The 25037-nt window shown below is 39.0% G+C and overlaps 1 protein-coding gene across 2 annotated transcripts in view; it reads right to left on the bottom strand.

The window, feature by feature from the left end:
* Positions 1 to 25037, bottom strand: part of Lonp2 (lon peptidase 2, peroxisomal) — a 90517-nt gene that overhangs the window by 44183 nt on the left and 21297 nt on the right. For both annotated transcript variants that reach the window (XM_055620779.1, XM_055620780.1), the window contains exons 8-10: positions 13639 to 13780; positions 3130 to 3280; positions 981 to 1107 (exon numbers count right to left, since the gene is read on the bottom strand). In XM_055620779.1, the coding sequence (XP_055476754.1) occupies positions 981 to 1107; positions 3130 to 3280; positions 13639 to 13780 (420 nt within the window). The remainder of the gene's footprint in view (positions 1 to 980; positions 1108 to 3129; positions 3281 to 13638; positions 13781 to 25037) is intronic.

Below are 25037 nucleotides of genomic sequence, written 5' to 3'. Positions count from 1 at the left end.
TATTTTTTTTTTTTTTTTTTTTTAAATCTTTCAGAGAAGAAAAGAACCTAAAATGGGTATTTGAAAGTAGCAGCTTGAGTCGGGCGCAGTGGGCACATGCCTGTAATCCCAGCACTTGGGAGGCAGAGGCAGGCAGATCACTGTGATTTTGAGGCCAGCCTGGTCTACAAAGTGAGTCTAGGACAGCCAGGGCTACACAGGGAAACCCTGTCTGGAAAAAACAAACAAATAAAGAAAAAAGAAAAGAAAAGAAAAAATAGCAGTGTGACTTGAGAGTTTGTTGTTGTTTTGTTTCTGCTTTTTCTCCTGAGACAGTGTTTCTCTTTGTAGCCCTGGCTGTCCTGGAACTTGTTCTGTAGACCAACTTAGAACTGGCCTACAACACAGAGATTTTTCCTTCTGCTGCCTCCCATGTGCTAAAAGTATGTGCTACCCTGTACATAAAAAAACAAAACAAACAAAAAAAACCCAAAAAAAACAAACTTCTATATTTTTCATGAGTTTGGTTTTTAATCTAAATTAATCCCTTAGTGAAGTTCTAGCTCAACAAAGATCATTTTCAATGAAAACAATTCTACATGGTTTCACTATGAAATTCCTCTCTTCCTGAGTTAGTCATAGCTTAAGGCAATGCTTTCAGCTACTAGAGGAATTCATGCTCTAGGATGCCAGTTAAATATTTCTTCAGTGAAATAATCAGTAAATTATGGCATGGAAAAAAATCCTGTTTTTAGTCAGGTGGTGGTTACACATTTTTAATCCTGACACTTGAAAGGCAGAAGCAGAAGCAGGTAGACCTCTGTGAATTTGAAGCTAGCCTGGTCTACAGAGTGAGTTCTAGGACAGCCAGGGTTACACAGAGAAACCCTGTTTTGAAAAACTAAAATAAGAACCCCAACTCAAAAACCCCAAACCCAAAACCTAACCAATCAACCAACTGATCAAGCCTTTCCAAAAAACCCATCTTCAAGATGACTAGCCTGGTAATGATGGCCAGAGTGGTTAGCTGAGGGATCTGAATCTGCTGTGGGGTCAGCCCGTGCTGCTCCAGCTGCTTAGGGATCAGGTGCCTGTGGGCAATCTCAATCTTCTCCTCTTGCGTATACCCTGGAAAAGAAAGGACCCTGTTCTGTAATTATCTACCAGGCTTTCACAATGCCACATTTTCTTTGGTTTTTGAGATTTATTTACTAGGCTGGGTGTGGTGGCACATGCCTGTGATCCCAGTACTCCGGTAGGCAGAGGCAGGTGATCTCTATGAGTTTGAGGCCAGCCTGGTCTACAAAGTGAGTCCAGGTAAGCCGAGGCTACACAGAGAAACCCTGTCTCAAAAAACAAAAGAAAACAAAAGATTTATTTACTTTTCTCTGTATGTATGAATGTCTTGACTGCATGATATTTGTGTACCTTGAGCATGCCTGGTATCCAAAGAAATCAGATGAGGGTGTAGGATCCCTTGGAATTGGAGTTACAGATAGTTGTGAACTACCACATGGGTGTTGGGAACCAAACAGTGGTCATCTGTAAGAGCAACAAGTGTTCTGGGCTAATCTATCTATCTAGCCCTGCCACAGTTTTTAATGGATTAAATGCAGATTCAGTAGATCTGAGATTTAGAATGAGCTTAAGTATTACTTCAACTAATACTATAAAAAGAATAGGAAATTTAAACTAAATCAGTTTTGATTTTTACTTTCACATTTTATAAAAATATACATATTTCCGAGACTTTATGATCTTATTGACTAAGAAGCCTGATAAACACACATTTACTTTATCTTTAAATTTTGTAAGAAAAAAAGTCCCACATAAACTAATGTAGTCTTTCTGTCTAATAAACAAGGGCTTCAAATATGAGTTGATAAACCATCTTTTGCATAGGAAGAAGAGACTTGAAAACATCACACAAGCTAGAGGACAGGACAACCACAGCTGTCAAGGAAAGAGGCAGCACCACAGAGCCTACCTCTGTAACCCTGTCTTGCTCACCTCCCTGCACATCAGTGCAGTTCATGGACTGGCTGCCTTTATTTGTAGTTTCTGGACAATTGAATCTCATTTGTTTACTTTAGCCTTAAAAATACACAAAGGCAACATTTTACTTCACCACATTTTAAAACTAAATAAAAGAATCTACAAGGTTTGCAGGTCATTGGGAAATTCAATTAACATTATGGAAGAGTAAAAATGTTTAGAATGAAAATATATTGTAACATTTAAAATCTGAATATATTTAGAGTCTACTCTATTTTCACTAAGTGAGTACTCACTGATGTTGGATCTCTTTTAAGACAGAATAATTTTGAGCAATTAAATAAATGAAAAGATTAGGATCTGAGTAAAACTACAAAGGCTATTTTTTCTTAACACTGCATTTAGGAGAAGACAGGGTTGGAAAACACAAACAACTGTGTCTATTTGACATCATCAGCTGGAAGGAAGAGTGCAGTCTGAAAGCACAGCGAGCTTTCAGGTAAGAGTAATGCCAGAGTCATCCAGGAGAAAGGTACTAGAGTTAATTACAATGTAGTATTTTTAGCCCAGAAAAAGAAAAAAAAAAAAAAGAAAGAAAGAGAGAGAAAAAAAGAGAAGGAAAGAGAGAAAGAGAAAAAAGGAGAGAAAGAAAGAAAAAGAAAGAAAGGAAGGAAGGAAGGAGGGAAGGAAGGAAGGAAGGAAGGAAGGAAGGAAGGAAGGAAGGAAGGAAGGAAGGAAGGAAGGAAGGGGCAGAGCCTTCAAAATCTCACAGAAAGGAAAAGCTGTAACCAGGTTTTAGACATTGGCTTTGTATAAATAAATCCTTTTCACCTCTAACTTTGGAAATTAGAGAAGAATGCCTGACATTCTAAGAAGTAAGCATCCCAAAGGCAACATCAGAGCTGAATGTGACGTTAACACTGACTCCTGTTTAATGTCTTTCAGAACATACGTCTATGTTCCAAATGGTCACAGTATAAACAAACAAACACATTCCCATTGTTTGACTCTGATTCTACAGAAAAGACCTTTATATCTTGTGCAGAATTTCTAAGTGTAAATAGTGACAAATTAACTTCAGGACAACTGAACTCCTAAGTGATAGATTTTAAAGGGTATGTTCAAAGTGGAAGAATATATTTATGAATGAACTACCTGGAACCTGAATGATCTCCATCCTGTCCAGCAAAGCAGGTGGAATAGTAGCAGTAGTATTGGCAGTAGCTATGAAAAGAACTTGAGAAAGGTCAAAGGCCACATTTAGATAGTGATCTGTGAAGTTATGGTTTTGTTCAGGATCCAACACCTAGAAAAGAACAAACATTTAAACAAACTTAATTCCAACAGAAAGTTGCACAAACTAAAACCCACTCACTGTATCGGCAAGGCTGACATTTCTATTCAACAGAGTTAGCTGATAAACACAGGAATAAAAAAAAGTCCAACCCTCCCATAGTTTAAATTCTTCTTTAAAATGTCTCACTTTCTACCATCCAAATAACTGGAAGCACAGGAAGGCATACCAACACAAAGATACAACTGCATTGTAGAGCTCTGCCCTCAGATCTTTCACTACCAGCTCATGTGGATCACAAGCCACCTACACTGCAGAACCACTTTCACTTTTGGTAAAAGTACTTGTAGTAGATTTTGAAATTCTTAGGTAAATTAATAATTAGTAGATTCCTCTTTAAACATTATCTGAATGTCTGGTATAAATTCTTTACCTGGAAGGGGAATTCCAAATAAAACAAACTTATAAAAATTGTTACTGTATGTAGCACAATGAGAACTGACTTTGTTTTGCTTGTTTTCTGAGACAAGTCCTAGCTGTCCTGGAATTCCCTCTATAGACCAGGCTGGCCTCAAACTCACAGAGATCTGCCTACTTCTTCCTCCTGAGTGATGGGATTAAAGGTGTGAGCCACCAACACAGGCTGAAACTGACTTCTTAAAACACCAATAAACATCAAAAATAGTTAACCTGATGCAATAGCTATTTTAATAATTAGTCTTAATTACTTAGAATTTGTATACGTGTACATGTATGCACGTGTACCTCAACATCCTTATGGAGGTCAGAGACAGCTTGTGAGAATTAGTTTTCTGCTTATATCACATGGGTCTGGGTGGGAACAGGTATCTTGACCAGCTGAGTCATATCCCTGACCCCTTGTTAATTAGTTTCTTAAATATTAATCCTTTGTATTAAAGAGGTAATCTTCAGGCTTGTTCATGTACATCAAGTTATAGGCATTCACGCACAAGCATTCACAAGCTACACAGAGCTATATGCTGGCCAAATCATCAAACATGTCCTGCATTTCTACCCCAAACTCTCCAGGGTTGATATACATTTCAAAATGGAAATTGCATGACTTAAATATTCATTACAGGCCAGGTGTGGTGGTGCACATTTTTAATCCCAGCATTCTGGCGGCAGAGACAGGAGAATCTCTGAGTTTGAAACCAGCCTGGTCTGTAGAGTGAGCTTCCAGACAGCAAGAAACCCTGTCTCAAAAAAAAAAAAAAAAAAAAAAAAAAAAAAAAAAAAAAAAAAAAAAAACAAAAAAAAAAAAAAACACAACAAAAAAAAAAAAAAAAAAAAAAAAAAAAAAAAAAAAACAAAACCAAAAACTGAAAAACAAAAAACAAAACCCAAAATACCAAACCCAGTCTCTTAAAATATTTATAAGTTCACCATAAAAGTTTTTTCTTGCTTTTGATTCCTTTTTAAAGTATTACTTATAAAAAAGCCACCAGTTAATTTTAATTCAAAGTCCTTTACTCATTCTTGAATTTTAGAAACTCATTGTCTCTCTAAATCACATTTCCTAGGAGATCTTATTTTCATATTTAAAAGACTTAATGTTTAATATTATAAAAACAGTAAAGTACTTTCAACTCTACAAAGCTCTAATAATAAAATGTTCTTGGTTAAGAATAAACACATTGTCAGACTATTCATATTAAGTAAATTTTCTCTTAAAATTTAGACAGTGGGTGTGATGGTTAATAGGTGCAAAAGGGACATGGAAGAAGGAAGCTTTGCTTTTTGCTGCTTGCCCTCACTCGTGATGGCACGTCCATCTATTCTGTTGCTGCATTCCTTCACTGATACTAGGATGACCTTCTTTGGGATTTCAATATAAAATGAAGACCAGTGTTCTTCAGAGATGTTCCAGGCCTTCAGTGCCAGATTGAGACTGAGTGCTCAGACAGCTACCTTATGGGCTGAATAACTATTGGATTCTTGGCCTCTCTAGAGTACAACAGACATTGTTGGAGTATGTAGACCACACCATGAAAACTAATCTAATAGAGCCACATCCTTTGTTTTACTAAAAATCTGTCTGCCTATCTTCTATTTTAATCCCATGATCAACTTTGCCTGTTTTTTTTTTTTGTTGTTGTTGTTGTTGTTTTGTTTTGTTTTTTCCCCTTTCTTAAGACAGGGCCTCTCCATTATGTAGCCCTGCCTGTCTTGGAACTTGCTGTATAACAAGGCTGGTACTGAACTCGCAGAGATTGACCTGCCTCTGCTTCCCAAGAACTGGAATTAAAGGCATGCACCACCACTCCCAGCCTTTATCTGTCTTTTGAAATGGGGTCTTCCTGTCGAGCTAAGTCTGTCCTGGAGCTCATCGTTTGTGATTAGCTCCATTTCGTCTAGAACTTACTATCTTCTTGTCCTGGCTTCCAGAGTACTGGAGTTGGAGGATGTACCACCATGCCCAGATGGGGTCTTCAAAGGTGGAAAATTAAAAGCAATGGCTCTGGATTGTGAATGAGGTATTAATTTTTTAAAAAATCATTTTAGTTAATGTTTGTGGGCATCTCTGCCTACATGTATGTCTGTATACTGTATGCATGGCAGGTGCCCACAGAGACCACAAGAGATTATAAAAATCCCTTGGAAATAGAGTTATCAATGGTTGTTAGGAACCATGTGGGTGCTTGGAATTGAAGCCAGGTCCTCTGGAAGAGCGGCCATTATCCTTAACCTCAAAGCCATCTCTCCAACCCCAAGGAGATATTTTTAAACTCATCATAGAAAAAGATGGGTATGGTGGCAAGTGTCTTGTAATCCTAGACTCTGTGGGAAGATCACTGGAGTCTAGGAAAGAAAAAGAGTATAAGGTATTTAGGTTATGAGAAGAAAAATAAAATAAAAATTATTAAGCTAAAAAAAAAAAGCTCTTTATTTCTGACCTAAGAGAAAGCTCATTCAACCAGTTCTATTCCAGTAATCAATGGCAACTGTTTAACACTGCAGCTGCTTGATGCAGGAATACCAGTTGGAACTAATGTGGTGACCAAAAAAAAAAAAAACAACAACAACAACAAAAACTACAAGAGGGCCAGAGATGCAGTCAGTGGCAGAAGCTTATACAAGTGCAAGGCCATCAAACACAGAACACAAAATGAAACAAGACAAAAACATTAACAGGAAAACATTGGGAATAACAGGCTCGTTGGCTGTTTTGCTTTTAAAGTCCTGGCGTATTTATCCCTCGGAGTCTAGAGAGCCCTGCCATATGTGACCAGAAACGGCCCAGGAAGGTTCTCTCGTATCGCTCCTTCAGTGTGGCCACTCAGACACTTGCTCTTGACCATAAAGTGCTCCACAGCTATCCCTTTGTCAGTTGTCTGTCTTCTTCTTGCCTGATACTTCGTGTGACCCAGGACAGGACCGCCCTTCTGTCTCATGGTACTCTTCTTGCCCATAATTTGTCAGTAAAATATGAACTCATTTTCTCTTGTGGTGGCATATAAACTTTGTGCCTTCCAGCTGAAGGAGATACGCCTGTGCACTTGCCCCCTATCCACCCAAAGACACCATTAGGAGAACACATGGTCAGGTCCCTAGAGCCAGGGGGATGGATAGTCAAGGAGGCATAAGCTGGTGACAGGTCAAACAAGAGCCAGAGAGTGTCCTCCAGTCCCAGGATTCCTGTGCGGGACACAGAACAGGATCCATGAACTTGGCAACAGGCCATCCCCCCAGCATAGAAGTACCCTGTGGAAGGCATCATGCAAACACCTGCATCCAGCTTACTGCATCTTTGGCAGGACCCTTCATTTAGCTAGAAGATCTCAAGACACTCACTTTCCAAAATTTAAATATTTATAAAAATGGACTCTAATACACCAAGTTTACAAAATAGTTTAAGTTACATTATAGGATAATATATTAGACATTCATTGAAACTGTAGTAAGTTATGAATTCAGAGCAAGTGTTGAGAACACAGAGTCTAATATTCCCTACGAGATCACACTTGTTTTGCTGTTTCCTTTTTCATTCATTTTTAACTGACTTTCTCTAATTTTCTTGTATCTTCGTTGGCCCATTGACTACTCAGGAATGTATTAATTTCTATGTATTAGTGATTTCCTCCAATTTCCATGATTAATTTTTAGTTGCTGTGCTGTTTTAGGAGAATACACTGTAGGCTTTCATGTTTTTAACTTTCTTGTGGCTTCTGCATGGTGCAGTATATGTTCCATCCCAGAGAATGTTCCACATGAGGTAAGAGGAATGTGGCCACTGCTTTCGGTAGAAAGTCTTTCACAGACGGCCACCGGGTAGCTGAGTTTTCTATTCCTCCAGTGTTTAATCTGTTTCTATCAGTACACCTGAAAGTAGGGTGGTAAAGCCATCGACCACGATGGTTCAACTGTCTATTTTTCCCTGTCTGTTTCCATCAGTTTTGTTTTGTGAACTTGGGGCTTTTTTGCGGTGGATGTGGTTGGTGTGTGTGCGCGCGCGTCATAGGAGGGCGACTATTACAACTTCCTAGTAGACCTTCCTTGTAACAAAACCCTGCTCTTTAAGGTCTGTTTTATTTGCTGGCAGTCACAGCTACTCTAGGCTTCCCTGTTGCTGCTCACATGCAGGTCTTTCCACAGTTCTGCTTTCCACTGCCTCGTGTTTCCGATTAGCACTTCACCCTGTCCAGCTCTGCCTCCTCCCGCTTCTGTGGTCTTGTTACTATTAGCGCATCACGCTTTCGCACGCACACTCTTCTATGTAGCTTGTTTTTAAACCAGTTAGGAGAAGACAGAAAGTCCTTCTTGTCTTCTGTAATGGAACCCTTTTATTGGTGCTTTTAGTCATAGTTCTGCACTGCTTCTTTTCAACCTGAAATTCTCCTTTTATGTTTCCTATAGAGTGAGTTTGCTTAAAGTGAATTCTTCCCCTTTATTTCAGAATGCCTTTATTTTATTTTCATGTTTGAAATATGGCTTTGTTATGTTATAAAAACAAAAGGACATAAAGTTAGAAGGGCACAGAGGATGGGGCTGGATTTAGGAAGAGTTAGAGGGAGGAGAGGAATACATTGAATAATGTACAAAATTATCAAAAAGTTAATAAAAATTATTTTAAAAAGAAGCATGGTTTCTTAACAATTTTTTACAAGTTACATATTTACATATATGGAATAGTGTACAAAGTGATACTATGATTTATAAAGACAATGTGAAAAAAATTAAAATCAGTTTTAAAAATTCATTTTTATGGAGACTTTACCCATTATTTCTTTAAACAATTGTTCCTTTTTCTTCTGTCTTAACTTACATATGTTGGTGTGCTTAATTAATATCTCACATTTTCCTGACATCCCAATAAGGCTGTAAAATTAAAAATCAACAAAATGTATCTAGATATACCCTTTGTAAAGATAATCTCCTCTGGCTTAATTGAAGGATGGTATCTTACATTATTTTTGGCTTCCTATCTCCACTTGCTGCTGGAGCTGCTCACTCTAACTTCAGCCAGTTATTTCTCCTTTCATATGGTACTACTGAAGTTGCTGGGAGGTCCCTATAGGAACTAGAAGATGGCAAGTGCCACGAACTGGGATGTGTATTTGGCCAACCATTCCCTGACATGGTATCGCTCAGGAAGGCAGGAGAGAAAGGAAGTGTTGGGGATTGGTCAGACATGGATTCCTGCAGTTATCCCTCCACTCTAAGATTTCCATAGAAACATTCTAGTAGTGGGAGTGTTAAATTGGCAATTAGGAGAACGACTAAGAGCTGTTACACAGTTGGGCACACCCAGTTGCCAACTGTGCACAATGCGGATGATCAGAAAAAGAAGACAAAGTAAGGAAAGACAGAGCTGGGTGGTAGTGGCGCATTCTTTCAATCCCAGCACTCCGGAGGCAGAGGCGAGAAGAGCTCTTTGAGCTCAAGGCCAGCCCAGTCTACAGAGAAGCCATGTCTCAAAATGAATGAAAGAAAGAGAGACAGAGAGAGAGATAGACAGAAAAGCAACAGGCTAATGAGGGCAGCAGGACTTTGTTTTTGTCTAGTTTTCAAGGATGCCTTATGAATTGGAAACAAAGGTTGTTGGCACTGAAAATTAAGAATTAACAACAGAAGACCTTGCTCCTCTAAGTTCGGTTAGTTTTGTTATTCAACGCTGTCTTGGTGAAAAGTTAGAAAAGATAAGCATGATTGTCTTTTGCACTTCTCTTGTAAAATCATTACTGAAGCCACTTGTAGAATATGCCTCTTCATTTACACTTCCCTTCCCTCACAGTAGCACATCACTAAAGGTTTATTTTCTAAAGAAAAAAAAGAAAAGTGGGTTTTTTTGTTGTTTGGTTGGTTTGGTTTTGCTCAGAGGCTACTGGGTCCAGCTGAGAATTCTTCTTCTCAGGGCTCAGGAAAATGTACACACTGATGCTGAGTGCTCTGATACTCTAGACTTCCTGTTTTTTCCTAGTGTAGGCCTTCATGCTCAGGAGATCAAGAGTCTTTTCTGAGGAAAAGTCAACCTGGGGAGAAAGATCTCACTTGGGTATGGAGAGACGGCTCAGTGGTTAAGAACTTGCTACCCATGCAGAGGACTGCAGTTTGATTCCCAGCAGCCATACCAAACAGCTCATAATTGCCTGTAACTCCAGCTCCACGGGATCTAACGGCCTCTTCTAGCCTCCAAGGGCCCCCATACATGTGCACATAACACACATACACATAAATAAAAAGCAAAATAAATCTTGAGGAGAGGAAAAAAAACCCAACATCAAGGTTCCTTAACATCACAGCCCACTAGATGACCCTGAGGTCAAGTAGTTAACACACTCCATTTCTGTGTTCACAGCTTTCCAATCAGCTTTTTTATTCTTTGCTATTAAATACGAATACACAATTGAAACGTTGCAGAATCCAATGAAAGACTCTAACAAAGATACAGACACAACAAATAGTTTAGAGAGAAGGAAAATTATTTTTTAAAAAAACCTATCAATACCCTTTTCACAGAATTACTTCTATACATCAAAAGATGATGCTAAAAAAGATTATGTAAAAAAATTTTTTAAATGACTAACATGCGAACAATTTTCCTTTTTAAAAGACAAAGCTGAAGAAGTTTTCACAGAAAGTAGAACAAAAAATAAAGGGATGAACTCTAGGAGAGAGCAGACATGACAACTAAAGATCTATCGTCTCTGGGTGGAGAGTTGGCTCAGTGCTTAGGGGCACTTGCTGCCCTTGCGGAGGACCCAGAGTCCCTTCCCAGTACCCACACCGCAGCTCAACCATCTCCAACTCCAGTCACAGGTAGCCAATGCCCTCTTGTGGGTACCAACACAAACAAGGTATACGTACTTATGTGCCACACAAATTCATACACATGAAAAAGAAATAAAATTGTATGTTCTAACAAAAAGGAGAAGAAAGTTATCAACAAAAGAATTAACATGGGCTGGAGAGATGGCTCAGAGGTTAAGAGTGCTGGCCGCTCTTCCAGAGGTCCTGAGTTCAATTCCCAGCAACCACATGGTGGCTCACAACCATCTATAATGAGATCTGGTGCCCTCTTCTGGTATACAGGTGTATATACAGACAGAACATTGTATATGTAATAAGCAAACAAATAAATCTTTAAAAAAAGAAATAAATCTTTAAAGATAAAAATATATATATATTAAAAAAAAGAATTAACAAAATCTTCCAAAATGAAGAATAAGAAAAATTCAAAGACTCTTTAAAAGAATCAGCAAAAATGTCTGAGAAGAGACCCACAATAAGCAGGTTATTATATAAAAATATATATGCACATAAAATATAGTATATAAAATGTTACGTAAGCTGAATATCTCTGAGATAAAGGGATGATTCTGAGTTGTTTTGTCTTTTTTTTTTTATTCTGAGTTTTTGTAGAGGGCAAAAAATGCCTGTGCACATATATAAGCACTGGAGAAGCCAGGAAAGTTAAACGCGCAGGCATCCTTCAAAGGAAAGAGATGTTTACCCTGTCCTCCACCAGGAATGCAGGGAATGGATCTAGTTTACAACCTGGTGATCCTCTGCAGTTTGATGGGCCAGGTCTGCCTGTGTCTCTCAAAATTTATGTTTTACTTATCCTATATCCTTTCCCTGCAAACCTTTGAGCATCACTTCTAGGCTATAAAACTCACCCTTGTGAGACATGGCTTTTGTACTTTACAACAGGCCAAATCCTGACTCCCACAGGGATTATATTTGCCTTAGTCATGCTCCCTAAAACAGTGGTTCTCAACCCATGGATTGAGATCCCTTTGAGGGCTGAATGACCCTTTAACAGGGGTTGATTAAGAACGTTGGAAAAATGTAAATATTTACATTATGATTTATAATGGTAGCAATTACAGTTATGAAGTAGGAATGAAAATAATTTTATGGTTGGGGTCACCACAACATGAGGAGCTGTATTAAGGATCACAGCATTAGCATGGTTGAGAACCGCTGCTCTAGACCCTTACCTTAAGCACTGTTTCTAAGTGAACAAGTGTTTTGGACATTTTGGTTTATGATATGTAAACATGTTTTTGTTATAATCCCAAGTGAGGAATTTTAGTTTGTCCACACCTGCTAATTGTCTCATGGGGGAGTGTGATCTTTGCCAGCTGGAATTAGCTGAATTCTAAGGACTTTGAGAGATATAAATATGACAGCCCAGAGGAAGAAGGGTTGGTGGGTTGGAGGAGATGGAGGAGGACTGCTTGTTGTGCTTGTTGCTTTGCTGGTTACCTTTGTTACCTGGACTTCTGGATTGCCTGACATGCCTGTACTGTCCCCCAAAGAATCCTATGACCCTACCCAGCAGGAAGAAGTAAAGAGGCCTATGTCCCCTTTCTCTTACAATCTTTTTTCCCTACCTAGGGTTGGGAGGTGGTTAAAAAAGAGGTTTAAGCTTTAAGGAACCCCCAAATAAAGTAGAGTTTGAAAAACTAGAGCTTACAAACAAGAACTGTTCTTATGCATAAAGCCATATGTACTTTGTAAATAGCATCAGTGTAAACACATCTTAAGCTTCGTTGTATTTAATGTAAACATGACATAAGCCTTGTTGTACTCAGTGAGCTGAGTTGTTATCTGAAAATTTTTCTCCAAATTTGTACTATGCTTAAATATGACAAAAATACATGTGCAGAGGTCAGACTCTTAAAGTCTCGACTCAACACCAGTTATCTGAACTGGGCTCATCCGAGTTTCATTGTTACCGCACCCTGATTGTTTCCCTGCCATCTGTAGTCTGCAGGGACTCTCCCAAGTTTTCAGAGCATCAAGCAGGACAGAAACAGAGTGACCTCAGACTTAGCAATGGCAACAATAGAAACCAGAAAGTCACTGGGGCAAAGGAAAACCCTGCAGAGAAATTATTTCCATGCCCAGTCAAGTCTTCAAGCTTGCCTGAGGAAAACATGAAGATGCTTTAAAATTTGCACCAAAAAACCCCACCCAGACAAGCTCCTGTTAAATTAACAACACAGAGTAAGGTTAACCAAAACACAGAGCGGGGAGGCAGAAAATTCAGTATGTTGGGAGGTGAAAGACAACATGGGGAAAGCTCCATGTGTCACAGGTAGAGAAGAACTGGTTTTGACTGGAAGACTCATAATGGTAAAGCCTAGAACACCTGAAGTGCTGACTATCCTGAGGGCAGAACACAAATTGTGGAAGACAGGCAGAAGAGAGGCAATTCAATTTTCAAAAGCAGATATAAGAAAACAAAAAGAACAGGAACTGCATGGCTAAGCTCTGAAAAGCACCCACATAATCTGTAAACATTAACAACCAATAATGAATCAACCAAAAGAGATAACAATTTATGAAGGAAGATGTGGAATCAAAAAAGTAAAGTAAAAAAATCTCAATCTGCTACAGCAGAGGCTGCACAGCAGAAGGAGCTCTGTTCTGCAGGTTTGAATCCCCTCTTTTGTCCCTGAAGTCTATTTCTCGCTTTCTTGCTATACAGCCCAGCCTGGCACTGAATTCAGTCTTTTTTTACCTTAGCCTCCCAAGTAGCAAGAATTACAGGCATGAACCACTGTGCCTGGAAAATGATGTTTAGAAAATGGAGCAAAGTAACAATGCCTTTTAGAGGCTCAAGTGATATGGGGCCCCGGGAAAAGAGGACTTTATAATTTCTGCAAAAAGCTTATTACTACTCTGAACAATGAGCATGTCTAAAATTTTGTTTTGCTTCATAAAAATTAAAAAGAAAGACATACAAAGAGGAAGAAATTTGTGATTTTTATATAGCTGTAACTAGCTCCAGACTTCAGCCCGTGCTCTACTGTTTTCCTTATAACTACTGATATTTACATGACTTGGATATGACATGCTCACTCGTACTCAAGTGTAGGGAATTTTCTAGACCTTACCTCGAGCAGAGCGGCTGCAGGATCACCCTGCAGGCTTTTCCCCAGCTTGTCAACCTCATCCAACAGGAACACTGGATTGTTCACTCCAACAGTCTTCAAGCCGTTGATGATGCGGCCAGGCATGCTGCCCACATAGGTGCGCCTGCAAGAGCAGCAGCAAGTCACAGCAATGAGGGCCAAGAGGAAACACCGCCGAGAAGCAAGACTTTGAGACTAGAAGCCCTTGGTTCTCAGCAGCACACAGCAGATGGGCCAAAAAGATTCAATTCTAATTTTCTACTTAATTCTAATTGCAAGTTGCCTATGACATTGAAAGAACTATAAGTCACATGGATCTGAGTGAGGGAGAAAGAGGCTCCAAATCTCTTGTTTTAAAAGTAACAATCTGGTATTAATTATAGTAAGTAGATCTGAGGTAAGCAATTTATATCAAGCTTCCATTACCCTGGTCTACTCCTGCCCTACATGCACTAAATGGCATAACCAGGTTCAGTCTGGTATTACTGAGTGAAAATGTTAGGGGCTGTTGTTACACTGGAATCAGAATCGTTATGTAATTACAGCAGATATAAGCATGTTTACACAACTGAGAGCTGTGCCTTTCCCTCAGAGCTGGCAGGCTTTCCACAGCACTGATTTGATTATAGCCTTGGTGCCTCCATCAGGCAGACAACAGATTCTGCTTCTGAAAGGGTTGCAAGGACTGTCTGTGGGAAGAAAATGATCAGCAGGAAGTCGAGCAGCAGCACTTACATCATGACCCACACAACCACAAAGCCAGTTTACAGAGCAAGCCTCGTCTCTGCCACATGACTGCACAAAGTAGGGCAGAACAGAGTCACCTTTGAAAAAGCAAGAAAGCCTGAAAAGCTGTCACAGGAATGGCTTTTATCGAGGGAAAGTGAATGGCACTCTAGCTGGATACAATAATGTCCTTTTACAATAAGAAATTAGCACATTCAAGGTTTCAGGATTGGGGTCTGGGGATGAAGAGTAATGCACAAGGCCCTGGGTTTGATTCCTAGTACCACCTGAGGCAGGCAAGAGGATCAGAAGTTCAAGGTCATCCTTGGCTATGTGGCAGGAGAGGCTGGCCTGGGATACATGAGACCTTGTCTTAATAACAATAATCTTTGTAAGAGCCAGAAGTAACAAATGATTCCAAGGGAACAGTGTCTTCACACACAACAGGATGCACAAGTGAACTCACAGAGACTGTAGCAGCATGCACGGGACTTGAGACGGGGAAGTAGACACGGCTCCCATCCCAAACCAAGAAGTGATCTACAACTGGTAACTGCTGGCTAAAGGAAACTATTTTCTCTAACGGAGTATCCCTCAGTATATTACCCACACCTCAGGGGAGGCTCCGTGCCCAGGAGCATTGGCCAAACAACAAAACAAATTCAACAGTATCTTTGGAGACTTTTCGTCTCATTATACTTTGTTTGGGCATTTCTTATTCTTTATTAATATTTTGTTTAGGCTGATTTTCATTTTTTTGGTTTGGTGGGATTTTTTGTTTTTTTGGTTTATTTCTTATTTTTTGTTTGTTTTGAGAGGGGTATATAAAGTTGGGTGGGCACGGAGGTGAGGTTTTGGGAGGGTTGAGGTAAAAACATAATAAAAGCATATTGTGTAAAAAAATTAATTAAAAATTTAAATATTAATAATAAAATATTTGAGAATGGTATACAGAAAGAACAACACGAAAAATCACTAAACTTTTTCCAAATTCTTTCTCTAGCAAACACAGACTTGCCACACTTGGACTGTTAAGTGTGGTAGAGTAAAGGAAATTTCAAATCCTCTAATGGCCACTTTGCATTTCTGTTTTTGATAAGAATTCAAAAACCAAGTACTTAAAATTCTACACTTACAGTCAAGGGAGAAAATACTATCATCCTTGGACCCCTTCTAGGGCAGTGCAAGCCAACAAGTCCTTGTGACTTCTCATTTTTTCACCAGGCCCCCAGAAAAGGTCCAGAATGTTTGGACAGTCGTCAACAGCTTCCCCGACAGCAGCCAGCTCTCTTGCTTCATTCATAATCAAGATCCTACAAAAGCTGCAGGGGTTTTCTTTACATCATGTTCCCCTGTTATGGCACAGATAGGTTTGGGTGTCCTTCGAGGACATGTGGTAAAGCTTTGGTCTCCAGGTGGCCATATCAGGAGTTAGTCAAACTTTTTAAGAAGTAGGGTCTACTGGGAGGGCATGATATTTCTAATAAAGGAATTAAGTTATTTCTAATAAATTCTGAGTTAATTCTTAAAAGAAGGCTAGAGCACAGGAGTACACCTGGCTTTACCCACTTCTCCCAGGCTTCTGCTCTGTGTAATCACCTGCTCCAGCTACGATCTAATGCAGCCAAAGAGGGCCCAAAAGAGCCTGTCTAGCGAGTGCTCTTGTGACTTTCAATTTTGAAAATTGTGAGCTAAATAAATTTCTTTTCTTGAAGCTGCTTGCCTCAGTTATTTTACTATAGTGTAAAAAGCTAATAAATACACTTCTTTTACTTTCCTTGCCTATGTACTCTTCAAAAATTCTCTGAAGGGAAAGATTAGTCCCACCTGGGGACCAAAGCTTTACCACATGTGTCCTGAAGGACACTCAAACCTTATCTCACTTTTGGTTTTGAGACTTCACAGTACATCCCAGGCTGGCCTGGATTGTTTACTATGTACTGTGTGTGTGTGGGGGGGAGGGTCTCAAATTTGTAGTAGTTCTTCTGTCTTATCCTCCTGAATTACAGGCATGAGCTGTCATGCCTGTAATTCCCAACAGTTCTCAGAAACCTCACCTCTCACACAGTAACTTTCCAAATGCCTATGACCCTGATGGGTTTTACAATTCATCTGATTCTTATCTAGTGCATCCTCTCTGACAGTGTGCAGGATGATGTCAAAAGCTGAGTCTTACTGCAGAGTACAGGTTGACACACAGCTGTTAACTCTCTTCTCCCTCAGGTACTCCAAACCACCACTGGTAAGGAAATAGATGGGGCAAATTATTTGACCTGCGATTCAGTTTCCTCACCTATAAAATGAGGAAAACCATGCCAATGCCAATCTTATGAAGACTTGGAAAGAAGTTATGGAAGCCATCTAGCAGTACTTGACACACAGCAGATTTGATCAGGAACCATGACTTAAAGTAGAAATCAGGACAATTGAATTCGAGTCTGACTTTAATGGCTGTTTTATGAAAATAACTCCTATAAATGTCTTTTTAATAGCACCAGGCACTCCCTCAGTTAGAAGTGACATCTCCAAAATTTGGGTTACTACTCCAGAAATCAAGGAAGATAACCATCACCATCTGTAGTGGAAGTTTTGGAGTCTTTAAAAACTCAGTTATGTTATGTAAACAGGTTTTTGTTTTAATCCCAGGTGTAGGATATGGGGCTGCTTTAGATTGTCCACAGCAGCAGACTATTTGCCTCAAACAGACTCTGAGTGGGGCGTGATCTTTGCCAGCTGCAGATAGTTTAATTCTGAGGACTCTAGAGAGGGAATAAATGCCAGAGCCAGGAGAGTTGGGGGCCTCTGGGGAAGAAGGAGGAGGAGAAGGAGGAAGAAGAGGAGAAGGCGGCTGCTGATGCTTCCTTCTGCCATTCCTAGATGCAGCTGATGCAGTTTGATAACTGAAACAAAGATCGGACTTGCCCCAAGGAATCTAAGGACCCTAAACACCAGAAAGTAGCCAAAGAGACCTACACCCACTTTTCTCAGTAACCTTCTTTCTCTCTTACCTGGTTTTGGGATGTTGGAGAAGATTAGGGTGGAGAAGGAAGGTAGAGGCATTTACACCCAAATAGATTTTAAAAGTATGATAACAACCATCAGATCACACACCACTGTTAAGGTGACTGTTAAGTCTGTGAGTGACACTAGAGCTCATATGCCGCTGCAAATGTCTATGGGACTTCACATCAAAGTAAAGAATTCCACATTATGCAACAGCCCAATCTACCTCTGAGTTTACTGACACTCTGTTTAAACAAAGTGGAAGGCCTCCCAACTGTATAGTTCCTGAACATCCCTGGAAAGTATACTTCTTTCCATGATCAGAGAAAAGCATTAATGTAATATGAATTAATTAGATAAAAGATTATTTGGTAGAAAGATTAAATAGTACTTCTAGTTATTACAGGAGAAAAACTTCTAATTTTTTTAAACTACCCTACAAACGTAGCACTCAAGTGTCTATATATGCTCAATTTGTTTGCACATGCTCAATTTGTTTGCTCGTTTTTCTATTCAGGACCGAATTTTTTGTCAGATAAAAACATTATGGAAGCACAAGTAATTCACTGACTGAAGACAGAAAATACTTTGAAGAAGTCTTGGAATATGGAGTTGGATACTGAGAATGCAGACATACACAAGATAAAAATATTCTCACAAACCCACCGAACAACAGCAGTCATTTCTCAATGAATTAAAAATACTAAAGCATCCTCCATAGAAACCACAGAGGTAGGAAGTAAGTGCAAGTGGCAAAATCTTGCCTCTCTGCTACATCCCTAGCACACAGCATCTGGATATTAGCACAGTGTGAAAGTGTGTAGGGAACATCACTACCACAGCCAACTGCCTCAGAGCACAACTGCCGAGAATTGAAGTAAACATATTCATTTAAAAACATGAATTCTGGCTGGAGACAAGCCTCAAAAGCAGAGGGTTTGCCTGCATCTAACCCTATCAACAAAATAAACAAGCTAATAAAAAAAACCAGGAATTGTGTGGAAACGTTAATAACTGCATATTTTGTTTTTATGTTATTAGCTAAAGATAAAATTTGAAGAATGCTTAAAAAGTATTCTAGAGCGTTTGAATATATATAGGGCAAAGCTATTATTTAAAGAAAAGTACATGGATTCATATTTTAATTGCCACTGGTAATTCATAGATTAATTAATGCTTCTCAGCTATTGTGTAATATATACAAAACTGTTTCATAGATCAAAAATTTAAATAATAAGATTAACATTTTTATTTCCCTAAAAACTTATGGATCAAAGAACAACTACAGCTGGTGCAGTGGCATAAGCCTGTGATCCTCTGCAGGTGGATCTCTGTGAGCCTGGTCTATACAGTGAGAAATGAGTACAGGACAACCAAGGCTACGCAGAGAAACCCTCTTCCGGGGGTGGGGTGGGGGAAGCCAACTACAAAGAGCTTTCCACAATCACGTACCCATATCCCATGATACTCAGCTCCCTTATTATGTTGCTGAAGATCTAGGGGGCTTCAGATCTAACATAATGCAAAAGGCTGACCAAAAACCCAGAAGATATGGCTCATCATTTTTATTCTGCTTACTTAAAAGGCTCTTATTATATTTAAGGCCTATAGATATAATGATGTTTATAAGAATTTGTAATATGGAGTCTGGAGAGATGGGCAAAACACCCATACATGTAAAAATACATAAGAAAAATTAAAAAGTAATTTGTAATATAGAAAAGCTTATGTATTTACAGTATAAAGCAGAAAGGGTAATATTAGAATTCTGTTGCTTTAAAAATAATTATCACCACCACCACCATCATCCCCAACGAGAGGCTAGACAGATATTCAGTGGTTAAGGAAGCTTACTGCTTGCTCTTGCAGAGGACCTGAGTTTGGTTCCCAACACCAACATTAGGGAGCTCACAGCCACCCCTGACTCCAGCTCCAGATGTGATAACCTCTTCTGACCTCTGTGAGTGTTGTACTCACATGCCTAAACCCACAGGGAGACACACTTTAAAAAGTAAATCTTCAAAAACACAATCTCCAGTGAAAGTCTACTTGGGTATTTTTTCCTTACTTTTTTTTTTTTTCACATTCTCTATCAATAATGTAGTGGTAGTGCTTTGTGGGCATTTATTTCCCTATGCAAATGTTTTATCTGAGAGAAAGAGAGGCTGAGGAAAAGAACAGTGTTCATTTTGGGAACCCTGCCTACCCATGTGCATTTATATGTGGCTATGCTCCAATCTGAAAAAGTAATAAGATTAAAAGAGATCGTAATGGTCTTCAGAAGAATAATGTGACTTACACATATCATGTTTAAACAAATTTGACTGTTTCTGGCAGTAATTTTAAAATCTCTATAAATTTGAACTTATTTGGACTTATCTAACGGGCTGAATTCCAAAATGTGACTACGTTTTAACCTTACATAAGTTCACAAAACACTTAGAAACCATGTTTTAGCACTATGCCAAATAAACAAAACTCATGAGGTAAGACAAAGAAGTGTAAGAATCACAGTAAATCCTCTGTATCACAGCTTGTTTTTTAATACACAGGTTGATTGTTATCTCCGAAATGTTTGAGAACAGAAGTGTTTTGGATTTAAGTTTTTTTTTTCTGGTTTTGGAATATTTGCATATATACATAACAGATGTCTTGGGACTGGGACCAATGCAACATACAAATTCACTTATGTTTATGTTTCATATTCTTCCACATAAAGTGCTTGCACACATAGCTTACAGGCAATATTTTAAAAGTACCTTCATAAAAATTTGTTTTATTATTTTATATGTATGGATAGTTTGCCTGAATGTATGTCTGTGTACCATGTACCTGCAATGCCTTGAGAGGTCAGAAGAGGACACCAGATCCCCTAGAATAGGAGTGACAGGCAGTTGTGGGTTCCAAGAATCAAGCTCAAGGCTTCTGGAAGGGCAGTCAACGCTCTTAAGCGCTAAGCCACCCCTTATCCCATAGGAACACCTATATTTTGATGGAGACTTAATACATGAAGATAAGTGTGCAGTTTTCCACTCGGGCACCATGTCAGCGCTCAAAATTTTTTGGTATTTTAAGTACTCCAGAGTTACAGATTAAGGATGCTCCACTTGCATTTATGCTATTTCAGATGTGCTGGAAATGCCAGAGACCTACACTGTTTAATTACTAAAAGGGATTATCAATAAATATCATATGGTTCAAACAAGAAGAGAATGATCGCAAATGGTTGGATATATTAATAAGGGAAGCCTAATCTTGGGCCTGCATTACTTCCTTTTCTCATTGCTATGATAAGATACTTGACAAAAAGCAACCTAAAAGAGGAAGGACTTATTTCAGCTTACAGTTTGAGGGAGGGACAGTCCATAATGGCAGGGAAGGCATGGGAGATGGAGTGTGAGGCAGCTCATCACTGTACATCTGCAGTCAGGAAGCAGAAACTTGAATGCTCAATTTGCTTTCTCCTTTTTATTTTATTTATACATTTTAAAAAGATTTATTTATTTATTTATTTATTATGTATACAATATTCTGCCTAACAGAAAAGGGATCAGACCTCATTCTAGATGGTTATGAGCTACCATGTGGTTGCTGTGAATTTAACTCAGGACCTCTGGAAGCGCAGCCAGTGTTTGCAACTTCTGAGCCACCTCTCCAGCCCCTAGTTTATGTCTTTATTAAGACAGGCTCTCATTATGTAGTTCTGGTTGCCCTGGAACTCACCTTGTAGACCAGGTTGGTCATGAAGTAACAGTGATCTGCCTGCCTTTGCCTCCTGAATGCTGGGATTAAAGGCGTGCACCACCATGCTTGACCTACCTTCTCCTTCTTACTCATTCCAAACAATGATGCCCACATTTGGATTGGGTTTTTCTAACTGAATTAGCCCAACAAGAAACTTCCTTGTACACACATCCAGAGGCTTGTCTTCTGTATGATTCTAGCTCTTGCCAAGTTGACAGTCAATATTAGACACTAGGGGGGCTTAAAATAAATCTCTTTCAGAAGAGCTATATGCAAAGGCAGGCAGTGAGGAAGATATGAGCACACTGGAGTTTATCTATTATACTTCTATAAAAATATTAAGAACTTACTTATACATCAATTTTTGCTTTGTAGAGAAATAGATGGTTTATTTATAACTTTCCTATTTCAGTTACAGATGAAAATTTATCAACACATATTCACAAGATCATCTTTTAAAACTGAGCCATTGACACCTTGCAACAACAGAACTTCATAATCTGTACATGTAGGTGGCAAAGTTATTTCAAAAAGTCAATATAAACAGTGATTTGAGATATATTGTAAGGATAAGTATTATTTTTTTAATCAAACAACTAATAAGAAACAGACTTATGGGTTGTGAGCTGGCTGGGCTGTTAAAGTACTTGCTGGACAATCAAGAGGACCAGAGTTCAGATCCCTAGAACCCATGTAAAAGCCAGGTGGTTTGAGTTTGTGATTCCAGCCTCAGAGCAGAGACAGATTACTGAATCAAGCTGGCTAACAGAACTACCTGAACTGGCAACTCTGCTCTAGGTTTGATGGAGAGATCCTACCTCAGAGGTGAGGAGCAATCGAAAAAGATTCTTCACAATTGAAAGGAAAAGTATTGGCTCAGGACCCCCAAGACCAAGTTCTCTGCACAAAGGAGATTTATTTGCCACAGAGGGACAGAGAGTAGAGGCTAAGAGAAAAAGAAGAAGATGGAAGAAGAGGGGGAAGGGGAAGGGAAGAAGGGAGAAGGAGGAGGGGAATTTGTCCTGGAAGACACAGGACTGTCTCTGGATAGAGAGGAGAAAGACATGGTCCATAGGAAAATGGCAGTTTATGAAGGTAGAGGGAAACCCCGTGATAGGGTGAGGTGGTTAATTTTGCTTGAGCAAGCTAATTAGAGTCTCCAGAGAGGACTTCTGATTGCTGGATTTCAGTACTCTGATAGTTGTACATTGGAAGTCAACCTCAGGAGGAGGAAGTGGCCAAATAAGGGAACAGACCTTTGTGGCTAGCTTTAATGTAATCTAACAGTTTTAGTAAGGCAGAGGAAATAAGGAAGAAGGGCAAGGCCTGACAGAGACATGTTTGCTACACTCAAGCAGGCCAGCATTCCTTCAACAATCTACCTAGGGTCTTCACATGCATATGCATTCATACACATGTTCCTGAACATATGAGAACACACATACATATGTGCACAATACACACAAACACATACATATGAAAAGACAAATCCAGATTTATTCAAACACAATTTCATAAAATTCACCCTTTAGAAAATCATTTCATACTGAATTTCTGATAACTCAATTATTTAAAGGCAAAAACTCAACAACAGAAATTTTGTGACTTACAGACAAAAAAATTGCATAGAGATATAATTGCCTGAGTGAATTAATAGCTAATGAAGTTTTGCTTCATTCTTCCTTTAAGCCATTCAAAATAAGATGAAGAAAAACAAAATGCTCCTTTTCATCAGATATTATTTTAATATATAAGTGTAAATCAAGCCTTTCTTTTTCTCCTCTATCTCCTTCACCTTATCATTTTTTTTTTTTCCAAGACAGGGTTTCTTTGAGTAGCCTTGGCTGTCGTGGACTTGCTTTGTAGACCAGGCTGGCACAGAGATCCGCCTGCCTCTGCCTCCCCAAGTGCTGGAATTACAGGCATGCACCATTGTGCCTGGCTTATCATTTTTCAACTATTAAAATTACAATCTTTGTTTTTAAAAACCAATCTCTGACTTACCAGCACTTTCTTTTCTATAAACAGGTGCAATTAGCAAATGGCCAGAGTCCAATGCATGGGGAATGGTGGCCAAGTGGGAGAAACAATACAAAGCAGCCGCTTTTCCTTTATCTCCACTGTGGATAGTGGGTGACCTAGGTGTTTCCTAAAGGCTTCCACTGTCACACGGAACCCTGGACTATTCCTTCTGCCCACTTCCAGGCACCTTCAGTTCAGAACTGGGATGTGGACCCACACTCTGCCTTCACTGCTTAGCAAGCACCCCTGGCCCCCGTCCATGAGGCTCCAACAGGTTTTCAAAGGAAACTATCCCTGGGCTTTAACAGTTTAAGAGAGGCGGACTGTAATCCCTGACAACACAAGGGTGGATTGCTGTGGTGTTCAATAACTATGGAAACCACATGCCTAGAACATAGTTGAATACCAACCAGTAAAGTGTATTTACAGTCAGACTGAATTCACAATCAAACCAAAATGCCTTTTAAGGCAGAGGTCAGCAATCACATTCTCTATCTATACCACCCATTTCTAATGCATGCAGAGCTACAAATACTTTAGGCAATGGAGAGCATAAATTTTAATTTTCTATAGATTTAACTCTCATACAGTCATACAATACGCAAAGTATATTCACTTGAAAAAAAGTGACAAATTATACTTGCTGGTAAAAATTTAGAAGAGAGATGTGTTTAAATTCAACAATGTCTGCAAGAAATGATCAGAGCCTGCATGTCTGTAATATCAACATTTGGGAAGTAGAGGATCTTCAGTTTCAGGCCAGCCTTGACCACAGAGAAAGTCCAAGGCCATGGTGATTTGTATGAGAGCCTTATCCACGACAAGACCCATGGCAGTATATATTCACTACTACGCTGGACATGTTTTTTCATAATTTTGCTATAGAAGTAATAACACCAAGAATACGATAGATGGCTTTGAATGTAATTTAAAAATTAAGGTTTAGGGCTGGAGAGATGACTCAGAGGTTAAAAGCACTGACTGTTCTTCCAAAGGCCCTGAGTTCAATTCCCAACAACCACATGGTGGCTCATAACCATATATAATGTATAATGAGATCTGGTGCCCTCTTCTGACATGCAGGCCCACATGCAGGTAGACTACTATACAAATAATAAAAAGAACAGATCCTTAAAAATGTTTATTTAAAAAAATTAAGTTTATGAAAAGAAATATTGAAGCTCATAAACCTATATATGTCTTCCTGAGGATTTAAATTTAAAATAATAACAAAGTTACGGTTTGGAGAATACTTACTTGAAAGAGAGTAACAGATCTTATGTGTAAGTAAAAATATAGAACAGAGATGTGCTTAAATCCAACAGTGTTTGGAGGAAGTGATAAGATCTCGCATGCCTGTGTGCCAAGGACTGAGCATTACAGAATTACCAGCACCAATGGGGAAAGAAACAAAGGCAAGATCCCTATCCTTCATATGCACGTAACAGAAACTCTCCCAACATCACCTAAACCCATCAGACACACAGTCTTATGCTTCAGTAATAAAGGAAATAATCCCATAAAAATTAAAATAAAATTTGTTTAAAGGGCTGGAGAGATGGCTCAGTGGTTAAGAGCACCAACTACCCTTCCAAAGGAGCCAGGTTGAGCTAGGTTCACTTCCCAGCACCCACAACTGTCTGTAACTCCAGTTGAGACATTCTCATATATACCAGCAAAACACCAATGCACATCAAAAATTAGTTAAAAAAGGAAATATTCTAAAATGACAGAGAATACAAATTAAGTCACTTGGATAAAGTAAGTCTCATGAGTTTTGTGGTCAAAATCACAGCACCAAACTCTTCTATTTACTTACTTATTACTTACTTACTTATCTATCTATCTATCTATCTATCTATCTATCTATCTATCTATCTATCTAT

This window comes from Psammomys obesus, unplaced genomic scaffold (assembly GCF_907164565.1).
Source record: "Psammomys obesus unplaced genomic scaffold, mPsaObe1.curated_primary_1811, whole genome shotgun sequence".
Taxonomy (NCBI): domain Eukaryota; kingdom Metazoa; phylum Chordata; class Mammalia; order Rodentia; family Muridae; genus Psammomys; species Psammomys obesus.
This window is presented reverse-complemented; position numbering and strand designations above follow the sequence as displayed.